The sequence below is a fragment of the Fusarium mangiferae genome (genome assembly GCF_900044065.1).
Source record: "Fusarium mangiferae strain MRC7560 genome assembly, contig: FMAN_scaffold006, whole genome shotgun sequence".
NCBI classification, from domain to species: Eukaryota; Fungi; Ascomycota; class Sordariomycetes; order Hypocreales; family Nectriaceae; genus Fusarium; species Fusarium mangiferae.
In genome coordinates, this window is record NW_024573926.1 from 670,585 (window position 1) to 691,680 (window position 21,096).

Here is a 21,096-nt window from a genome sequence, read left to right on the forward strand (position 1 = left end):
GTTATGGCTTGGCACGAATTTCACGGGCATGAACTAGGTATGCCACGATGATAACACTTACGATTTGGTACGCGATTTTCACGAATTTCTCTTACGGTAGATTCTCGCTACAACGATGAAAAGAAAGAATGAGGTATTCGACCTTGCCGGGATCTTGGGGACGTAAGCAAGAGCGAATCGAGCTTTCAATGAATCTCGGGTGGTGTTTACTTATCAGCCTTTATCACTTTTCTCATCAAACACTTAATATTTCCATGATCGGGACACAAAAAAGCTCACATGCCCTCTGTTATCTTGTATTTGTATCACTTTTTCTCCGTCACCCTTCTGCGGGTTGTACACTAGCTTACACCGGAGGCGGCAGGGGGAGAGAAAAGTTTAGCGGTATTATAAAGGGCGTTTTGATGAAGCTGAACGGGCCTGCGTGATTTTTCAGTTGCTTGTATGTGCAAAGTATATTGCTGTAAAGGTGAAAGTATGTAAATTCGTGGTGATGTTTTGTGCTCGACATCATAAGGACGAGACAAGTTGATATGTAGTAGAGTTTACCTTACCCTTGAGGATTGTGGGGATTGGAGGGAAGAGGCGTCGTTGCTGTAGAATACAGGAAGGTTACGGATATGTCAAGTTACCTAATGCGTCGTCAGTGTTTTGGACCATTTGCATGCAGAAGATTGTCGGAGTTGCAAATAAATCAGTTGAAAACTTCAACGTGAAACGTATAGACTGATGCTGGATAATATGCTACGTAGCTCACGTGGCTAAGGGTTCTAGAACTGGCCTCAATGAGGTAGGTATGGATAAAATGCCCCGCCAACCTTAGGTACCTAGATAGCCCCTTAAATGGCCGGGAGCAGTTGGGGCACTTCATGGCAACGAGCGGGAGGAGCTGGCCCCCTGCTCCAGTGCATGAAGCAACTAGCCTTGGGCGCTGAGTGGTGTAAATGTAGAGGCAAGGTACCCTATGGCACTAGCGCCCTCAGATGTCTCCCTTTGTTTCTGTTTCCATTTTCAGATGATTCCAACTCATCATAGAGATCCATTGTACGTACTCCCTACGAAGTTATATCGTGTCCAGCAAACACAGCAGCTGCAACATCCAATATACCTAATCGACGCCCCAGTATCCCGCGATAGCACTGAACCTCTCAGGATGGCATCCAAGGGCATGTGGGAGGTCGATCCCGAGACTCGGTCCAAGGTTCGTCCCTCACAATTCATCCCCTTTCCTACTCATCTAATCTCTCCCCATCCTCTCTGTACTTTACGCTGCAGTCACACATGCTGACGCCGATAATGTTGATAGCTGGCCACCCTCCAGAAGGAATCAAAGAATAATATCTGCTGCGATTGCAATGCGCCTTCTCCCCAGTGGGCGTCTCCCAAGTTTGGCATCTTCATCTGCCTCTCGTGCGCTGGTGTGCATCGAGGCCTTGGAGTCCACATTTCTTTCGTCAGAAGTATTTCAATGGACGCCTTCAAGTCGAGCGAAATCGAACGAATGCGACTGGGCGGCAACGAGGGATGGAGGAACTTCTTTGAAGAGCATGAGCAAACTAAGATGATGGGCATCACATGGGAAGACTCGACTATTGCAGAGCGATACAGTGGTGAGGTCGGTGAGGAGTGGAAGGAGAGACTGAGCTGCAAGGTCGAGGGCCGCGAATATGTCCCTGGTGCGAAGAAGCCTGTGTCTGCGCCCACGAAACCCGCATCGCGAACGGGAACCCCAATGAGTGGTAGCTCGCGCCGCAATGAGAGTCCTGCAGCGGCATCAGGAGGCGGAGGCGGAGGCGGAGGCAAGGTCAAGGTGGACGACCAGTACTTCTCAAGGCTTGGAGCCGATAACGCTGCACGACCAGACCATCTGCCACCTAGCCAGGGAGGAAAATATGCCGGATTTGGAAGTACTCCTGCGCCCAGCTCTTCGGATAACGACCTCAACTTTGGTGATATACAGAAGGACGCTGTCGCGACTCTGACTCGGGGATTCGGCTGGTTCACATCAACAGTCTCAAAGACGGCCAAGACTGTTAATGATGGCTACATTCAGCCCACTGCCAAGCAGGTATGTCACTTTCTTTTTCCAGGCCATTCTGCCTATGTACCTTAACTCGGAGACTTATCTAACACATCACAGTTTGCTGAAGGCGACTTTGCCAAGCAAGCTCAAATGACCGCTTCCGCTTTCGCAAAGCAGGCCCAAGCGGCGGGCAAGAATGCACAGGAGGGTTTCACCAGATTCGTGGAAGGTCCTGAGAACCAGAAAAGTCGAGAAGCCCCCCTGGATGAGAGCAAGAAGAGCTTTTGGGACGAGTTCTCAAATCTGGCTGATCAAAGACAACCCGCCAACAACTCAATCGGCACAAGTGCTATGGGAATGGGCAAGAAGAGCACGGCGGCTCCTCCACCAAAGAAGCAGGATGATGCATGGGACGATTGGTGAGCGGTAGTGTAGTCGTAGTCTTGGCTGTTTCGAAGGATGATTTGTTGGCAATCTAAGGTACCTAGTTGGAGCATTGGAGTATAGGCGTGCCTGTTAAATGAACCAGTCTCTTTACAAAATATCGACTTCTCTCAGATCGCTTGAGCGCCCAAACACAGTTTACCGGCAGACACTTGCTGTCGTCAATGCCGAAGTGACTGAGTAGTCACCCACAACAACAATTTCTTGAGTCCCAGCCCGTCTGTGAGCTGTCGCTGAAATAAAAAAGCAATACTGTGCCGCTCTCGGGCTCTGTCCTGTGACCCCCCCTTTTGTCTACATATTCGTCAACATATACTACAGGTGCACAGTCAGGATAATACTCGAATACAGCACAATACCCGGCGTCATGTACTACGCCCCAAAACACACAAGAACCTTAATATGAAGCCTCAACTGATCACACATTCACTGCCTTGAACCTTGAGAGACAACTAAGCAAGTGGTCTCAATCCACAAGCATAAAGAGGCTGTTTCCCATACAATAACCAACTGCTTAGTGCTTTGCCTTCTGGACATCATTTGCCAGCGTCCCTCCACTACCACCAACTATGGTGCCCAACCCATCAACGCTCCTCTGGGGCGGTCGCTTCACAGGTCGGTACAGCTCTGTCCACTGTTGCAACGTGTGCTGACCGCATCGCCAAGCAGGGCACATGAACGACCTCATGGTTGCGTTCAACGAGTCGCTCCCCTTTGACAAGGCGTTGCACGAGGCCGATATCAGGGGCTCCATCACCTTTGCCAAGGCACTGCGGCAGCTCGACCTGCTCACTGGCGAGGAACTGAGCGAGATCACCAGGGGCCTCGAGGCTGTCGAGAAGGAGTGGGCTGATGGGAAGTTTGTCATCCATCCTGCTGTTGACGAGGACATCCACACGGCCAACGAGCGTCGTCTAGCTGAGCTCATTGGCCCAGCCATCGCTGGTAAACTTCATACAGGCCGCTCCCGCAATGAGCAGATTGCTACCGACATGCGCCTTTGGGTGCGAACGCAGCTAGATGACCTGTCTGAACAACTGCGCACCGCCTTGGCTGTTTGCGTTGTCCGCGCCAAGGCAGAGATCGATATCCTCATGCCCGGCTACACACACTTGCAACGTGCCCAGCCTGTTCGATTTTCCCACTGGTTGCTCTCACACGCTACCTACCTTATGAGTGACCTACAACGACTTCACGGCGTCCGTGAGCGAACCAACTGTTGTCCCCTCGGTGTTGGCGCCCTGGCGGGAAACCCCTTTGGCATCGACCGCACCTTTCTCACCAAAGACCTAGGCTTCTCCTCCGTCCACCCTAATAGTCTGGCAGCAGTGGCGGATCGTGACTTCGTCGCCGAGATTTTGCAGTGGTCGAGTCTGCTGATGGTGCACCTTAGCCGCCTTAGCGAAGACCTGATTATCTATTCAACAGCCGAGTTTGGTTTTATTCGGGTTGCCGATGAGTATAGCACCGGCAGTAGTTTGATGCCGCAGAAGAAGAATCCTGATAGCCTCGAGGCGATTCGAGGAAAGGCTGGGAGGGTTATGGGCCAGGTTCGTCTCCTTTCAGGCCCCGGTGAAAGACTTGAAGGGGGTGTGCCCTGAGCTGACCAACTGTCCAGGCGTCGGGATTTCTTTCCACCTTGAAGAGCCTTCCCACGGCATACAACAAGGACATCCAGGAGTCAGTGGAGCCACTTCTCGACTGCGTTAAGACGGTTTCGCACTGTCTGCGAATCGCCGGCGGTGTCCTAAGCACGCTGCAGATCAACTCGGAGAAGATGAAGGCAGCCCTAACAGCCGACATGCTCGCCACTGATGTCGCCGACTATCTAGTTGTGAAAGGCGTGCCCTTTCGGCAGACGCACCACATCGCCGGCGCCGTTGTGCGCAAAGCAGAGGGGAAGGGTGTCTCTATCGCCGAACTAGAGCTGCCAGACCTTAAACAGATCTCGCCTCTGTTCGAGGCCGACATTGTTGACGTCTTCGACTTCGAGAGGAGTGTTGAGAGGAGGACTGCCCAGGGGGGGACGAGCCGGAGTTCAGTACTAGGCCAAATCTCCGCTATCGAGACCTATCTTGTGGGTAATTAAACCAGACAGCCAACCAAAGATAACTCCTCTATGGATAATCGAGTTGCTTTGTCTTTCGTGCGTGGCTCAAGGTACAAATAGACAGTACGTCCCCGGCCACCCAGCAACGAGATATGTTAGAGTCAGAGGATCGTTGGGAAGATCAATGGGGCATGGTCACAGGAGCAGCACCTACAGTATTTTTCAATCTAGTCGTTAGACCAGTGGTCCCTTGTAGTTGGCTCGAATTCAACCTCTGACGCGTTCTGTGCATGCTGCCTGTTCTCTCGTTAACGGGGCGGCCCGAGCCTTGTTAGTAGCTTCAATATGAGAGATCCGCTCGCAAAGAACAAAACATCGAAGCATGAACGTCATCAATGTTTCCACAGTTTATTGTATCTACCTTGGCACCACTGAACGGCATATCCAAGAGCTAATTGGCCCGTGGGCATCACCAAGAACCACACTTGACAATTCCTGGCTTCCAAATCTGCTTTGCGGCATGCCTGTACTCCCGTGGCTCTATCCTGAGCAAAAGTGACCAGGAATATGATCACGGCTTGACCAAGACATATCATTCGTAGGTCGCCGAAAATGTCCAAGTTGTTCTTGTCAGTAGCGGCAAAGCTGGGGTGTATTGGTTGTTCTTGATAAGCATAGGGCAGGCTTCTTATGGTTCCAAGTAGACAAGTGAAACCAATCAGGTTGATCGACCGATGACCTGAATATATGACCGAGAGGATGGACATAATAACTGCGGTAGCAGCTCCTCTTGGCTCTCCTACTTATTAAGGTATTTAGGACATTAAAACTCCGAGGCCTTCCAATCACCTGGCGGAACCATCTCGGGAAACAGCCCTTTTGATATCATCTTGAATAGAATAGTGTTAGAAGGGTAGTCGGGGAAGACGAGAAGGAAGCTTATGACCTCTGGTAGAGCGTGGCTAAGAAGTATTGTCTTAGACCGAGCCTTGTGTGCGGCGATGGAACTTCCCTTAAGACAGAGTCAAACTGGCCGCCAGAAGGGAATGCTGCTTTGGACCTCACTTGTAGGGAAGTGATGTCTGTGAGATGATACCTTACCAAGAAGTGAGCTAGATTCTCTCAAGAGCCCACTAGGTATTCATAAACGCAGGGTCGCCTTCTCTTGTCTTGAGGTGCATGCATTATCTACTTAGGTAGGATATCTTCTCCATGTTCGTCACTCAGCCCAGATCGCAATCACATAGCATCACGCTCACTGTGTGCATTACATCTGTAAAGCACGTCGGGCCGAGGGCCTGGCAGTTAAACCGTTGTGCGCTGCCAGCACGAACCCCCATATGGACGCTCAGAACCACTAGAATCCTTTGCGTCAGTGCCGCATATGTGCCTGCATCATCAAAGGAACAAGTGATTTGGCTGCGTGGGGCCGTACTGGTGGTAGACCACCGTTCCTTAGTTACATGGCGGGCTCGGCATTTGTGTATAAGTTGCCGGTGGTTTAACACCGCCAATGGCCGATTTCATCAACACCTCCCTCCCCTCTTATACTTATCAGTTCGGTTGTGGTAGAATTTTGTCTAAATGGATAGGGGATAATGATAGAAGAGAAAGACATGATGCCATGAATACACACCGCAAACTTTTAACAGAAATAATATCAATAACACGGGAATGAATCCCGACATCGCTCGTTCAACCGGCGGATCTGTCACGTGGGCCGTCGGCCGAGGTTGTAGCTGAGACCGGCCCTAGCCGGTACCGCGCCGAGCTTTGCCATGACGACTTGGCCGGCCCTCGTGAACGTCTCGCCGCTCTCGACAACTTCAATTTCGCATTGAACAACACCCATACACCATGTCAGCACTGCGGATTCTCGTACCCGTCAAGCGGGTTATCGACTATGCTGTAACGAAGCCGAATCGACAATTGAGAAGCAACGGAACACTGACAATCTTTACAGGTCAAGCCTCGAGTTAACAAGGCCCAAACGGCCGTCGAAACAGCTGGTGTCAAGCACTCAATGAACCCGTTCGATGAGCTGTCTGTCGAAGAGTCAGTGCGTATCCGAGAGAAGAAGCGTTCGCCCGGTGGTGTCGAGGATATCTGCGTTATCTCCGCCGGTCCTCCCAAGGCGCAAGACGTGCTGCGAACAGCCATGGCCATGGGCGCAGACCGAGGAATCCACGTCGAGCTCAAGGATGGAGATGAGCTAGAGCCTCTCACAGTAGCAAAGATCCTGCAGAAGGCCGTGGAACAGCAGAAGAGCAACCTAGTGATTCTGGGCAAGCAGAGCATCGATGACGATGCGGCACAGACCGGCCAAATGCTTGCAGGTCTCCTTGGATGGCCTCAAGCTACACAGGCGAGCAAGATCGAGTTCGGTGCTGGTGATAAGGTCACCGTGACAAAGGAGGTTGACGGTGGTGTTGAGACAGTCAGCGCCAAATTGCCCATGGTCATCACGACAGACCTACGACTCAACGAGCCCCGCTATGCCAGCTTGCCTAATATTATGAAGGCCAAGAAGAAGAAGTTGGAGAAGACAAAGCTTGAGGATTTTGGAGTGGATGGTGTGAAGCGCCTCAAGACACTCAAGGTCATTGGTAAGTTATCGTTCTCTCACATAAAATGTCCCACGGTGCTTTTACTAACACTCCCCCAGAACCACCAGCTCGCCAGGGAGGTGGTAAGGTTGAGGATGTTGGTGGCTTGGTTAGCAAGCTAAAGGAGCTTGGTGCATTGTAAATAAGAAGCAAATAGTGAACATGATAAAGCCGAAGGCCATTAGAATGGATTACCCCCGGATGCAGTATTCTTACTACTATGAACTGTAAAACGAAGATTACAAGAGGCGAGCTTACATCCTATCCTCCAGCTTGCCCGAAGCTCCCATTAAGACGCTCGTGACCCAAAAAAAGAGCTGGAACGACCTTTTACTTTTAATATGTATATATTTTTCTAATTTAAATATTCCCTAATGCTTTTGACTTACACTATTTTATTGGGCCGCCCATTTAGGAGAGGAGGGGAAAGCGTGTGTTACTCTAGAGATGTTATGAGACATGGGTGGTATTGAAAAGGAAGGCATAGCAAGTAATTCCAGAGATTCAAATACAAGCTAATATACCTTGTTGTTTTAATGAATTTATAGGAATGATGTGAGAAGCGACTGATATTCTCCTTTTCCTTGAACTGTTTGTGTTGTAAGTGTGGATGTGAAATATCTTTTGATTACCTAGAGTAATGGAAAGGCAAGATGGTGAGGAAAACAAAAAAAAAAAAAAAAAAAAAACGCAACCTCATTCCAAGGAGTGATGTTTCGATCTCGAAGGGTCCATGTTAAATTAAACGTATTTTCCGTTGTTCCAAGATGTTCCACTTGAAGGCGCTGGGGTGCCATAGAAAAATTAGAACGCAACTTGCACTTATAAGACTGCTCCGTGCGGGTGTCACGTAGGGAGCCTGGGATGTGCCAGGGCTATAATTCGACAAACACGCACGTGAGCAGTTTTCTCTCAGCGATATGAATTTCTGTTAGTACCTGAGTTGAGGCTCAAGAGACTCTATAAAGCATCCATCGTATTGTTACACCAAGACCAAGACTTGCAAGGTTGTCTCATAATTGGATTCCGACTGCCGAACGCCGCGTGCCTGGTAGGGTAGTAGGGCCATCAAGAGCTCCACAATCTCTTATCAGAGCGATCGACAATGCTACGCTAGAAATACTTCTAGCTTGGATTCCATGCTTTGACCGCCAACAGAGGAGAAGACTCAACAATGGCGAATCAAATGACGTCTCAACATTTCCAGAGTTTATCTGGGGACGGTGGATCTTTGTATGGTTTCATTGACAAGGTCGTGCTGGAGCACTTGACTCAGTCGACATGTCTACGTTGGATGAATATGGCATTGAGTGCAAGAGCAATGAGTTGCAGCATTTTGAGACACGATATTCAATGGTTGCAATTTGCCTTCTTCTTTTGGCGATATATGTGGTATGAAGAAACAATAGGCTCAATGATCGGCTCAGGTTGTGCTGTGCTGTGCTGTGCTGTGCTGTGCTGTGCTGGGTTGTGACGTGTAATTGGTGTTGGTCAAGGACTCACACATCGACAAAGAGTCAAAAACGATATCGGAGGTTGAGAGATGCTGCCAAAGGGTTCAGTTCCTGGCAGCGGGGCTCTGATAGCGCCAATAGGCGGAGCGCTCAGCCCGCCCAGCACTGTTTTCTTCGGCGGAAGAGCGGGCTTCTGGTTCCGCCAGGAGGAAATTTGCAGCCAGGAACCCACTCAGCTTGAAAAAACTTGCCAATGACCAAGACCGTGTTGTCAGGTTTCCCTATCGGGGCGGCACCTGCGGAGCGGGATCGCACCTCTCGTCCATCCCATCCTGTCTATGGTTGGATCCTCACTAGAGGTATCCTACCTAAGGTATCTTTTCTTCCCAGCTCCCACCCTCTTGACCCTTTTCTTCTTTTACTTCTCCTCCAACAGAAAGAACTCCTCCAACAGAAAGAAATCCTCGCGATAAATCCACACAATCTTGACCTTCAGACCCTAACTCAACATTCCTGCAACACGATTGCATCTTCTCTTATAACTCTGAACTGAGCTCGTCTCTTTAATCCGCCCACATGCACGGGCGCCCATCCGTCTTCACCTCGCAGGTACGTTCACTCTTTTTTCTCTCTTATTACATCGCGTGTGACATAGGCTCGCTGTATCAACCCCGCCATCACTCAACATATTTTCATCTGTGGCTTTACAACGTGCGTTGTAGGAGCTATAGATGGATGTTTGTCCACCCGATGGCTCCTCTCATCATCACCAAGACTTCCATTGACTTCAATTGGCGCAATGCTAACTCGATTTATAGGATTATCTCTCTGGTTCGTAATCTCCATTGGTTTTGACTCACCACTCGAAACCTTGCCTTGATTAGCCAGAATCCAAAACTAACATATCTACCATTACAGACCACCTCTGGAAGTCCCAGTCTTGCTAAAGAACTTCCTTGATCAACCGACTATTCTCATTCTAAACACAACTTAAACAACCGACATATACCAAAATGTTCTCCCGACTGGCTTCCTTTGCCAAACCCGCGGCCAAGTCCGCGTCGGCTTCTGGCCGAACCATGCTTCAGGTCCGATACCTGTCTGAGAAAGCTGTTGCTGGTAGCAAGGGCAGGACTATGCCCTTCTCTGCTGCTCGAGCTACTGCTCCCGCTGCTTCTCTCCCCGCCACTCTCACGATTCGAGTATGTACTCCTGCAATGGCATCTCACTTGTCGAACCAATCTAATATGCCCATAGGACGGTCCTGTTTTTCAAGGCAAGGCTTTCGGCGCCAATGCCAACATCTCTGGTGAGGCCGTCTTCACCACCTCTCTTGTTGGCTACCCCGAGTCCATGACCGACCCCTCCTACCGAGGCCAGATCCTCGTCTTCACTCAGCCCCTGATTGGCAACTATGGCGTTCCCTCCGCCGTCCGAGACGAGTATAACCTTCTCAAGTACTTCGAGTCCCCCCACGTTCAGTGTGCTGGTATCGTTGTCTCCGATGTCGCTGTCAACTACAGCCATTGGACTGCCGTCGAGAGTCTTGGCGAGTGGTGCGCCCGAGAGGGAGTTCCCGCCATCTCCGGCGTTGATACCCGCGCTATTGTCACCCACCTCCGAGAGCAGGGCTCTTCCCTGGCTAGGATCTCCATTGGAGAAGAGTACGATGCCGACGAGGATGAGGGTTTCGTTGACCCCGGCCAGATCAACCTGGTCAAGCGTGTCACCACCAAGGCTCCCTTCGTTGTCGAGTCTCCCGGTGCTTCTCTCCACGTTGCTCTGATTGACTGCGGTGTCAAGGAGAACATCCTTCGTAGCCTGGTCAGCCGAGGTGCTTCTGTCACAGTCTTCCCCTATGACTACCCCATTCACAAGGTCTCGCAACACTTCGATGGTGTTTTCATCTCCAACGGTCCCGGCGACCCTACCCATTGCCAGGCTACTGTTCACAATCTCGCCCGCCTGATGGAGACTTCCAACATTCCTATTATGGGTATTTGTCTCGGCCATCAGCTTCTGGCTCTTGCTGTCGGTGCTCGCACCATCAAGCTCAAGTATGGTAACCGCGCTCACAACATTCCTGCTCTCGACTTGACCACTGGCTTGTGCCACATCACCAGCCAGAACCACGGATACGCCATCGATGCCAGCACCCTTCCCAGCGACTTCAAGGAATACTTCGTCAACCTCAACGACGGATCCAACGAGGGTATGCTCCACAAGACCCGCCCCATCTTCTCGACCCAGTTCCACCCCGAGGCCAAGGGTGGCCCTATGGACAGCTCTTACCTCTTCGACAAGTACCTCCAGAACGTCCAGCTTGCCAAGAGTAACCAGGTGGTTTTCAAGGATAACCGACCTACACCTCTGATGCTCGATATCATGAGCCGAGAGCGCGTCGGTGTTGAACCCACTCCTCTTGCCGCCACCGCTTAAACGACTAGTGTGAGATGATTTTGGCGTCTGGGATAGGTCGTTGGTAACGTCTGTTAGTTTCTCGGGAGCAAGGATAATGGTTGCTATTTTAATATTGTATTCAGAAACATTGATCTTTAACGGAAAGATTGTGATACCACTACTACACATGAAGCCGCCATGTCATATCTCTGTGTTGAAAAGTTCTGAAGTGAATGACACAAGCAAGTGGCTGCATCCAGCCTTGTAGCGTCTCATTGAATGAAGCTAATGCTCATACACAAAATATGAATTGGATTGAAGCAGTCTTCAGACTTAAAGCGGTGATTATAATTAAAGTTACTCAATTCACAGATGTCTAAACATCTATTGTTTATTTCCTTGCCTTTTTATTGTCTCAACGCCGCCCTCCATATGATACGGCTCCTAATACCATTGTGCACAATGCAAACTTATTAATTTGAATTTCCTATCTTTTCTTCGCACGCCATAGCAAGTCATGCGCACGTAGCCTTCAGTCCCTCATTCGAATGTCGCCGTCGTCAGACAAGGAGCCACGACGAGGTCGGCGGTCGTCCCGTGGCGGGGGGAGATACCGATCACTACGCGGTCGACCGCCGCCACCGCCGCCGCGTCCACGGCGTCTCCCACCACGGCGCTCACGTCCCATGGCTCGCTCGCGGTGTGGAGGTCGGATGCCTTCAAAGATCTCCTTGCCTCGGTCAACGAATGAAGTGCCATTCTCAAATGAGTAGCGATTAATCTCGCGGCCGACATCGCGGTTGCGATCGTTTGTGTAATAAGAGCGCATGTTGTCGATGCGGCGGCGCGCAAGGTCTTCTGATACAGGCTGGTAGTCGATAACTGGGCGAGTGTTGGTGCGCTTGAATGCACCGCCTGGGTTGATGATAGGTGGAGGTCTTGGCCCAGGTCCAGTGCCGGGGCGAACAGGGCGTGGTCCAGTAGGAATGGCAGGGTCTCGGAGTGCTCTGGGTCCAAGAGGGATAGAATTAGTCGCCATCGTCGAGCTTGGGTGTGGTCTTTCGCTCAGTTGAGGCATCGTGCGAGATGTTGATGCTGATGCTTCCTCGAGATGTGCTTCAACATCACCGTTAGGGCCGTCCTCATAAACGATTTCCCATCGAGCACCGGAGCGGCCGCGGGGGCCGCCGCTGGCTTGTTCTGTATCAATCCAGTCCCGGACTTTCTCGGGAGGGACAAAGTCAACCCAGAGCGCTTTGCGATTGCTCTCATTAGGCCAGACACTGCCATGGAGTGCAGTGCGAACGCGGGAAGCAGCAGCGGTGTTCTTGAGGATAACAAAACCATGAGTGCGGATCTGATCCAGAAAGAATTCAGCCACAATCCCGTCGTCATCGTCCGCTGCATCTTGAGACCGTCTCGCAAGCGTGACGAGATGGGCCTTGACATCTTGAGGTCGGAGAGGGCGCATGAAGTTCTTGATATAAAGTGCAGAAGTGGCCGGATGCACCGCCGGCGCGACGTCCCGCTCGTAGTCCATATCCTGCGTTTTATCTCCGTCTTCACCGGATTCTTCTTGTCTGGGTACTTGGGTCTCTAGGGCAGCTTCCTGTGAAGGTTCTTGCTGAGGCTCCTCTGCTTGGGGCTCACTATCCAAGTTCATAGGAGCAGGTTTGTTTTGAGGTTCAGGTAGCAGATCTTCCTGTCGCGCACCTAGATTATCGCCGTTTGCTGAACTCTCTTCCGTGCGGGCGCGTTTGCGAGCAATCGATTCTTCAGTTGGTGGGGGTGTGAGAGAGCGGCGTTTGCGCTTTTGCTGTTCAGCAGCAGGGGTTGGTTCGAGTGAGTGGGAGGGTGTAGATTCGACAGTGGTTGTCACTGTTCCCGCTCTTGATTTCTCGTCCACCGTTGGTTCCCTTGATTGAGCATCTATTTCATTGCCAGGAATTGGCACGTCAGCGACCAGATCGCCATCGTGCGCCGCTTCCTCAATTGCTCCATTCTTGACATCTTCCTCCTTTTCGGTTTCGGGGACCCCTTTATTTGTCTCCCCATCAGCATTGGGCGCGATGCCATCATCCAGCTGTTTCTCTTCTAGCTCCATTATTTCCGCCGTTGGTTTCTCTTCTTCCGGTTCATGCTGCTCGGTCGCTTCCTGGGGTTCGTTGTCTGCAAGGACTGGTTGTTGAGCTGGTGGCTCATTATTTCCCGAGTTGCTGTCTGTAGGCGCATCTTCAAGCTGTTCTTGGGCCTCAGTATTCTCAGTATTCTCAGTTTCTTGATCAGCTTCATCTAATCGCGCGACAAGCTCTGTTTTGAGACCGTGCTGTGGTAGACCGCGACTTTTGAGCTCGGCCTTGAGGTCGACGACTTTGAGCTTGGCCCAGTCAGTCATGATGAAAGCAATTGACGGCGCGTGAACGTCTGACGTGTTTAAACTCGATTCTCATGTGCTCTTCTTTTGCGTTAAAAATGATTGATAATCCCGGAGAGGATCCGAGTCTGAAGGGCGAGAGTAGGTAATGAATCGAAGCACAAGACAGCTTTGATCATCTTCAGTCCCGTCGCGAATCTAAGTGTAAAGGGTTGTTCATCCAATTAAGTGCCACAGTGAAAATATCTTATGTCAGCCATTTTGCTCCACTTTGTGGCGTCGTTGAGCCACACAACTCGAACAGACACAAGATCTTGGCCTAGACATCGTTGTCTAAATTCCTGTTCAACGTGAACGCTGCAAAGTGGAAATACGAAAGCCATGACGGTGTGCATCAAGAATTGGCGGGGTGTTTTTTTTATTTCTTGGTGAGACTTCATGCTTACACGGATCAAGCCAACATGCCCGGTCATTCAAAGGCTAAGTATCAGTAAAGTTATCCTAATGGTCACATGCAGTCTCATGATATGCAGCCGCAAGTGGGCCATGCGTTGCACAGTAGAATACCTAAGTTTAGTAGGTATTCTACCCCTCAAACTGGCGCATTGTGGTTAATGGCGGTTCAAGGTCAACTGTCAGTCATGGTAATGCAATTGAATTGATGACCTCCTGCTTAGGGGCCATGATCAAGACTTGATTGAGTCTATTCAGTTCATCATGACTTCGACTGCTCTCATGTGTTCTTGTTCTCGATATCATGAGCTGATGTCCAATTTCTTTCACCGAAAACAATGTTACCCATGCCACCTTGATCGTGCTTCTCTTGTCCGATCCCTACATCCCTAGCCCGTTCCAAATGCAAACGCAGCTGTACGAGATGGACTGACGACCGCTTCGTTGCTCGTTTCACTCATACTCATAGTATGAGGTGATGTCCCTTGCCTAGACCACTCTAACCCCTGTTTCCCCCCTGGTTCGTGGGCATAACCATCATCACACGACCTCCAGCTTATCCCGCGTCGCGACCTGGAGCTCCCCGAGCTTGTGTGGGTCCTGCTCTAACACGTCATTGCCCTTTGGCGTTTGCTCCTTGTGTTTTGGTGGCTTTTTAGTGTCACATTTGACCTCCACCTCCGCAGTTCAACGCCGACACAGCTATGAACTCAATAAGCCCAGGATGGCATCTGGTTATCATCAGTGATCAATTCAGTTTCACTGACTTTCCCTAACATTTTTGAAAGGCGACCAAAACAATTGAATTAAATAGAGAGCTCCTAGTCTTTTTGGTATTTTCTTAGGGTTCCTCCCGCTCATCAGTCAAATACATTAAATACATAAATATTGGTCTCAATCAGGGCCATGCCTGAGCCCCTCATAAACTCTTAATTCGTACAAGCCGGCAATCAATGCCAGGGATCTTAGACGTCGAGACCGTCGACGACAACGCCCTTGTTCCAGGTCCACTGAAGTCTCCTGGCCACCTCCAACGCAGTAAAGTCATCAATCATAGCGCTGACAAGATACAGGGCTGCATCAATGCCAGAGCTGACACCTCCGGATGTGACCACCCGGAGCCCACCGAGTCGCATAGCTGCGCGGCGTACAATGGATTCACGGCGGGTGTTGGAATCCTTGAACGACATGCTTCCCTTTCTGTGTGTCATCATAAGTCAGTTTAACTGTCTCAAAGCCAATGCATGACAGAGTGGGGTATAGATGGACCACTCTCCATGTGTTACGTACCGGGCTGCTGAAGGGCGGCGTCCCTGGCCAGCATCGGACTTGCGGCGGATGTATGGGCTCTCGTCTTCGCCGAGATCGAATCGAAGGTTGTTGACGACGTAGCGAGCGTCCTCAACCACATCGGTGCGTTCTTGAAGGTTCACAGTCGCAGCATCGCTGCAAATGTTCTCAAAGGTGGTGAGATAGTCGGGGTGGGTAGTGGCAGACAGGCCAGAGAGGATACCCTGCTTGCCAAGGAAGAGGGCACCTGTGCAGATAGAGAGGATGGTACGCTCGCGGGCAGGGTCACGCTTCTGAAGCTCCGAGAAGTCGGTGATGAGAGAGAGGGGTTGGAGCTCTTTGGCGACGACCTCCTTGGAGTTGCCGCCGACGACGACGAGGATGTCAAAGTCCTCAAGGCGCTCGTGAGCCTCCTTGTAGGAAATCTGGGAGCCAACGACAACGCCCTGGTCGGAGATGACCTTGGGCTCAGGACCGACGATGGTGACCTCGAAGGCCTTGTTGTCTACATGAAGGGGAAACGTGATCAGCGGGAGGGGTAAAGCAAATGAATGCACCGTACACCAAAACGAGGGGTATGGACTAGTATACAGTGAGATAGAGGATACTTACTGTCAGGGTCCTTGAAATCGTGTGAAGCAGTAGTAAAGACCTCGAGCGCGCCGGCAAAGTCCAGAAGATCGAACTTTTCGTGAATGGCGAAGAGAACGTCAACGGGCTCCTGGTCAGCGATGGCCGAGGTCTTCTGCGCACTCATCTTTGCGGTATTGTTGGGGGTTTGGAAGAGGGTAATAGCTGAGGAAGAATTGTGACGTGTGTTGAAGTCAAGTTGTAGAAGTAGACGAGCACTGAAAGGAGATGCTAGCTACCACAAAAGAAGAGGTTACTGTTGTTGTTGCCGAGTTGGTTTGTAAGTGATCTGGATAATGATGAGAAAGGAAGGAAAGGAGAAGAAGATGAGGAAGAGCAGGAGGGCCGTTTTAAGTACAGCAAGGAATGTTATGTGGTTGCTTTGCCCTGAGTCTTTCCCCTCATCGATTGACGACTCAGGAACTGCAACCACCTCACCTCACCTCACTTCACTCAATCAATCAAGTCCCGTCCCTTCCCTTCCCTTCCTGGCCCAAAGTTGAGTGGCTCGATTTCTAGGTCAGAAGGACTCTGAGTCTGGTGTGATCATTACCCACAAAGTCATGGTACGGTCTCGTCTGCAGCTAGTATCAGGAAACTGCGGGGTTACTAGCGCGGCGGGGCTTTCCCTGAGGTTCAGGGTACCGCCGTTGGGCTGTCTCTATTGATGATCGGACAAGTAGAGGGGACCATGTCGGGATATCAAGCTGTGACCGATCAGCTTTCTGCCGGCCCCGCTCCCTGCCGCAACCCCCCAAACTCATTTTCGCTTAGACCATCACTAAAGCGTTAGCCTCTGGACGACCCCCTGTGGCTCGAGTTACAACCGCTGTTTTCAGTGAAGTCGCTGGTCGCCGAATGCTCTTCCAGCGAACGGGGGTTCCACTCGTAAGCGCCACAACTCGCACCACCTTAAGAATGGTGCAGCGAAAGGCAAGGTACCGCCACGGCCAGCCGCGCCGCGCCGTTACCTATTTCCAAAAATCAGCTGCCTGTCCTAGATACTGTCACCGAATAGCTTCACCCGAATTACATTTCCAACAGCTCCAGGTCCCTGGCTCGATATCCACACTTCTAAGGGCCTCACCATCTCGGTCTGCTCACCTTGAGTCTCACGAGCTCGAATGAGGCCGTCGAGCCCGGCATGGCTTCATCGGCGTACGTCACCTCGTCCCCTGCAGAAAACTCCATCTCCAGAACGTCGCCGGCTTGAGCTCCCCTCACACAACGGCTCATCCCTCATGATCTTCCATCCCATCCCCTCCTTTGGATCCTGCGACATTCATCTCCATACGTCAAATATTTTACGCTGTCCGCTGACAATTATCTCCACTGTTTAGGTCACTAAAGGACCTCTCCAAGGTGATCGTCGCCTTCCTCGCTGAGCCAACGGCTTCGCTGCCCGACGACTTGGAAAAGATCATTGATGCCTACCTCCACCGACACCAGAAATATGATGACGCTTCAGCAGATCGCTTGCAGGAAGAGCTCCTGTCTATTTTTGACAAGCACGTCAAAGACAAACCTTCAGCCTTCGCACCCTTTCTGAACATCCTTCGTCAACTGCTCTCGATACTTCGAACTCCCGAGCGGATATTTGCTTGGTGGGACTCGTGCTCTGCGCTTCTAGCCAAGTCATCTCCCGAGAAAGGGGTTGTGGAAGCGTCACTGGCGAATATCATGGAGATCATATCAATTGCGGAAGAAGATCATGACGGTTCTGATTCTGACCTTTCCTCCAACCCACTCATTGACCGCCTGTTCACAGGATGGATGGAGAAGCTTTACCCGTCTGTCGCCGAAGCGCTCTCAAGCCTTGAGGCTAACGAGAGAATCACGCGGGAGGCTCTTGTGCCGTTCGGGAAGAAGCATCCCAAGGTTAGTCATATATGCCCAACTTGTATTGACCACGCAGTCTTCTGACCTGAACAAGGAACTTTTCACTGCTCTTGATCGTTATTTTGTGAAGAAACAATACCGCAAGGCTGTCCTGCGCTTCTTGGGCGACTATCTTCAAAGTCAACCTCCTCACGTTCACCAGATTCTACAAACACCACTATTTGCTGATATTTTAAAATGCCTACAACATGATAGCTCAACGACCATAGTGTCAGCCGCGCTGACAGTTGTCATCATGCTACTTCCACAGATGCCAAGCTCACTAGTTCCGCATCTACCTACGCTGTTCAATATCTATGCAAGGCTATTATTCTGGTCAAGAGAACGGGCTGGCGTAGTTGAGCCTCAGCCAGAGGATGCAGATTCATCCAATTGGGAAGAATGCAGTTATGAGGCAGAGGTCGATGATCACCCTGTCTATCACCTCCTTAACTACTATACCATTCTTTATGGTCTTTATCCCATCAACTTCATGGACTATATTCGCAAGCCTCAGAGATATCTACGTCACGCCAATGTTGCAAATGCCAACGATATGGAAGTTCAACCTACTGAAATTCGGGACCAATCAGAAAGATTCCGGCAATGCCATTTACTTCACCCAAACTTCTTCACCCTTACGATTGATTCGGAAAAGACGGATTTTGGCCGCTGGATCAAGAGCGAGGCCTCGGAGGTTGTTGCTAAGTGCATGGCGTTGTGTCTCGCAAACGATTCCAACCAGTCTTTCGGGCAGCCATCGTCTCTATCTGAAGCGCCTCCATCGAGCGAAGGATTTGTCAAAGAAAATCACCCTTCTCTTCCAATGACGACGACTGAATCCCACAGCGGTTATCGTTTGCCTACATCCGCAAGTACGGACTCGTTGGCGAGTAGTCGTCGGCCGTCAGCTCTAATTCGGCGGGGTTCCCAATCAAGCATCCCATCAACTCGGGATTCTATTGATGCCAGGATAAAAGAACCAAACGCCGACAGTCCGACCCTTGGTCCTCATCTCATCTCATCTTCCTCTCATACACAACTACAGGACATGATCCAATCTAACAAGGTCATCAAGTCCGGTTTGCATCAGTCTTTGGCCAATGATAGTGTGCCATCACTATCACTCAGCAATCAAGATTCCGTGGCTGACCGGCCTGGTCCATCGCTACTGGGCGCTCCGCCAACTATCAGCACGCCCCTTTCCTTGACTGAAACGAATACACAAGTGGCTCATCTACAGCGCCAGATCCTACTTTTGCAGAATGACCTAAATTTTGAGAGATATTTGAAACAACAACATATGGCCCATATTGGTGACTTGCGCAGACGGCACATGGAGGAAGCTGTGACAGAGGCAGAAACACAGAATCTACTCATCACAAACCGTAACTTGAAGCATCGCTTTGAGGAAGCGAAGAAAGCGGAGATGCAAGTTCGGCGGGATTCGGAGAAGAGTCGTGCCCTTGCAAAGAAGTGGGAAGCTGACCTATCCACCAAGCTTAAGAAGCTGCGTGACGAATCAAAGCGACTCAAGGCTGACTATGAAGCGCTCCAGAAGGAGCTAGACAACTCCACGGCGGAGCGTGATAAGTTGAGGGTACTACTGTGCGAGGCCGAAGTCAAGGAGGTCAATTGGAAGCAGAATATGCAGTCCATCGAAATTCACAGCGCTGAAGTTGATCGCCTGAAAAGTGAAGTCGATAGGTTGACAAAGGTTGAACGTGATTTCCAGGCCAAGGAACTCGAGCAACAAAGGGCAATCGCTGCCGCTGCAGGTGCAGAGAGCAGAGTTGAGGCTCTGAACCTTCAGCTCGCCAGTCGAGAGAATGAAATCGAGCGTACTAGGAAGTTGTTCCAGAACCAAGTTGCAACCCTACAAGCGAAGCTATCCGAGGCGCAGGAGGAAAGAACCCTACCTTCTCGAGATAGCAAGGCAGCAATTCAGGCAATGCTCGCAGCGAGTCGAGAGAAGCAAGCTGAATTACAGAAGCAGTGCGACCTGCTGATGCGCAAATACACCGCCCTGCAATCATCGTTCCTGGATATGAAGACGGAAACGAAACCAAGACATCTCAGGATTGAGACCTCACCAGATGGAGAGCATGATTCGTCATCCATATCAACGAGCCCCGTCATGATGAAAACGCGGCCACAGCGTGTGCTCTCAAGCCCCGACATGGAAGAGGGCACTGCATACAATGTCACGCCACCGCTCGGGCACAAACCTGAAGCTGCCTTATCACCGAAGTCAGGGGGTTGGGCACATCCACCAGGGTCACCATTGGGAACAGATGCATCATCTCTATCCATGAGCCCTGATCACCAGCGATTCGGACGAAGTGATGGGGGACGATTACTTGCCAGGAGTCACTCGGACTTATTTGCCAGCGCAACACACAATCGACTACGTAAAGATTCGAAAGACAAGGGTAAAGAGGAGGCAGGTGCGAAAAAAGACAAGAAACCATCGGCGTTAAGGGGAATCCGGGGCTTCATGTATGAATGAGAACATGATCGTGACAAGGTGAGCAACGGCGATAGCTGATATATTTACGTGCATATAGCAGTCATTCTGAAATAAATTATTGGGCTCGTCGCCATCCACATCATTTGACCAGCAGCACTGAATACTAAATAATGAATCACTATATTCTGAGTAAGACACGAGTACGAAAAAACACCAGCGATATTAATTAGCTACGAGAGTGCATGTTAGTTAGAATTGGTTTCTAGTCACAATGAGGCATACACATGGTAGCGCATGTGGATTGTCAGCCTAGAAATCAGTAACACGCTAGTAGCTTCTCTCAGCAGCATTCACCATACTTGGCAACTTGTGATCCAACGCAGGGCGGTCGATGCATGAGATTGTCGATTATATCACTACATGAGTATCAAGCCCAGATGGGTGTGGGTTAGACGTTCATGAGCTCTGTTACCATCTTGATCTTCAACAATTTGACGGCTTCCGTAGCTCAGTTGGTTAGAGCGTCGTACTAATACTTCATTCCGAGTATCCGGTAATGCGAAGGTCTCAGGTTCAAGCCCTGGCGGGAGCAATCCCAGTGCCTTCCAATTGTTAATTTTTGCCCTTTCTCGCATGGCGAATTATGTTTGTGTTTAACAGGCGTGGCGAGAAGCTTATCTGTGGTATCCTTGCCATGATATGAAGCTGGAGGAGGAGGAGCTCAATACCTTATGTAAACAGGGCTGATGGCTGATGGCGGGATGTGGGGGGGAAACAATAAATAATGAAAATGAATAGGTTCTAATGGTCTTTTTGTCATTTCCTCCTTTTTCCCCTGCCTGACTGACGCATGGACTTCATTTCCGAAGAAAACATAACGAACGGACTGGCTGCTTATTATGGTGATGTGACCCAGCCGCTCTTGGATAGGTAGGTAGTCTCTTATGAATGGGATCGCGATCTGTGGGCAGCTGAGCGGTCAATTCTTATTGTGTCTCTGACTGTGTTTTGATATACGTCATTT

General features: G+C 50.5%; 7 protein-coding genes and 1 non-coding gene across 8 annotated transcripts; 6 read left to right on the top strand and 2 right to left on the bottom strand.

Annotated features, from left to right (window-relative positions):
- Positions 1-1,153: 1,153 nt before the first annotated feature.
- On the top strand, positions 1,154-2,446 carry FMAN_02958 (uncharacterized protein; the record flags this gene model as incomplete). The annotated part of the gene is made up of 3 exons (XM_041831714.1): positions 1,154-1,201; positions 1,307-2,068; positions 2,141-2,446. The coding sequence occupies 3 exons, from the start codon at positions 1,154-1,156 to the stop codon at positions 2,444-2,446; spliced, it is 1,116 nt and encodes a 371-aa protein (XP_041682250.1).
- A 590-nt stretch (positions 2,447-3,036) lies between these two features.
- On the top strand, positions 3,037-4,068 carry FMAN_02959 (putative argininosuccinate lyase; the record flags this gene model as incomplete). The annotated part of the gene is made up of 2 exons (XM_041831715.1): positions 3,037-3,082; positions 3,134-4,068. The coding sequence occupies 2 exons, from the start codon at positions 3,037-3,039 to the stop codon at positions 4,066-4,068; spliced, it is 981 nt and encodes a 326-aa protein (XP_041682251.1).
- Positions 4,069-6,374: 2,306 nt separating this feature from the next.
- Positions 6,375-7,265, top strand: FMAN_02960 (putative electron transfer flavoprotein beta chain; the record flags this gene model as incomplete). Its single annotated transcript, XM_041831716.1, has 3 exons — positions 6,375-6,425; positions 6,481-7,123; positions 7,183-7,265. The coding sequence occupies 3 exons, from the start codon at positions 6,375-6,377 to the stop codon at positions 7,263-7,265; spliced, it is 777 nt and encodes a 258-aa protein (XP_041682252.1).
- A 2,325-nt stretch (positions 7,266-9,590) lies between these two features.
- Positions 9,591-11,016, top strand: FMAN_02961 (putative carbamoyl-phosphate synthase small chain, arginine-specific; the record flags this gene model as incomplete). The annotated part of the gene is made up of 2 exons (XM_041831717.1): positions 9,591-9,779; positions 9,835-11,016. 2 exons carry the CDS (start codon positions 9,591-9,593, stop codon positions 11,014-11,016), a joined length of 1,371 nt encoding a protein of 456 aa, XP_041682253.1.
- Positions 11,017-11,509: 493 nt separating this feature from the next.
- FMAN_02962 (uncharacterized protein) lies at positions 11,510-13,372 on the bottom strand (the record flags this gene model as incomplete). The annotated part of the gene is made up of 1 exon (XM_041831718.1): positions 11,510-13,372. The coding sequence occupies one exon, from the start codon at positions 13,370-13,372 to the stop codon at positions 11,510-11,512; it is 1,863 nt and encodes a 620-aa protein (XP_041682254.1).
- A 1,397-nt stretch (positions 13,373-14,769) lies between these two features.
- Positions 14,770-15,851, bottom strand: FMAN_02963 (uncharacterized protein; the record flags this gene model as incomplete). Its single annotated transcript, XM_041831720.1, has 3 exons — positions 14,770-15,004; positions 15,095-15,599; positions 15,707-15,851. 3 exons carry the CDS (start codon positions 15,849-15,851, stop codon positions 14,770-14,772), a joined length of 885 nt encoding a protein of 294 aa, XP_041682255.1.
- Positions 15,852-16,868: 1,017 nt separating this feature from the next.
- FMAN_02964 (uncharacterized protein) lies at positions 16,869-20,111 on the top strand (the record flags this gene model as incomplete). The annotated part of the gene is made up of 3 exons (XM_041831721.1): positions 16,869-16,882; positions 17,065-17,602; positions 17,658-20,111. 3 exons carry the CDS (start codon positions 16,869-16,871, stop codon positions 20,109-20,111), a joined length of 3,006 nt encoding a protein of 1,001 aa, XP_041682256.1.
- A 458-nt stretch (positions 20,112-20,569) lies between these two features.
- On the top strand, positions 20,570-20,664 carry tRNA. Its single transcript has 2 exons — positions 20,570-20,607; positions 20,629-20,664. It is a non-coding gene; the product is annotated as a tRNA-Ile (tRNA).
- Positions 20,665-21,096: the final 432 nt, after the last annotated feature.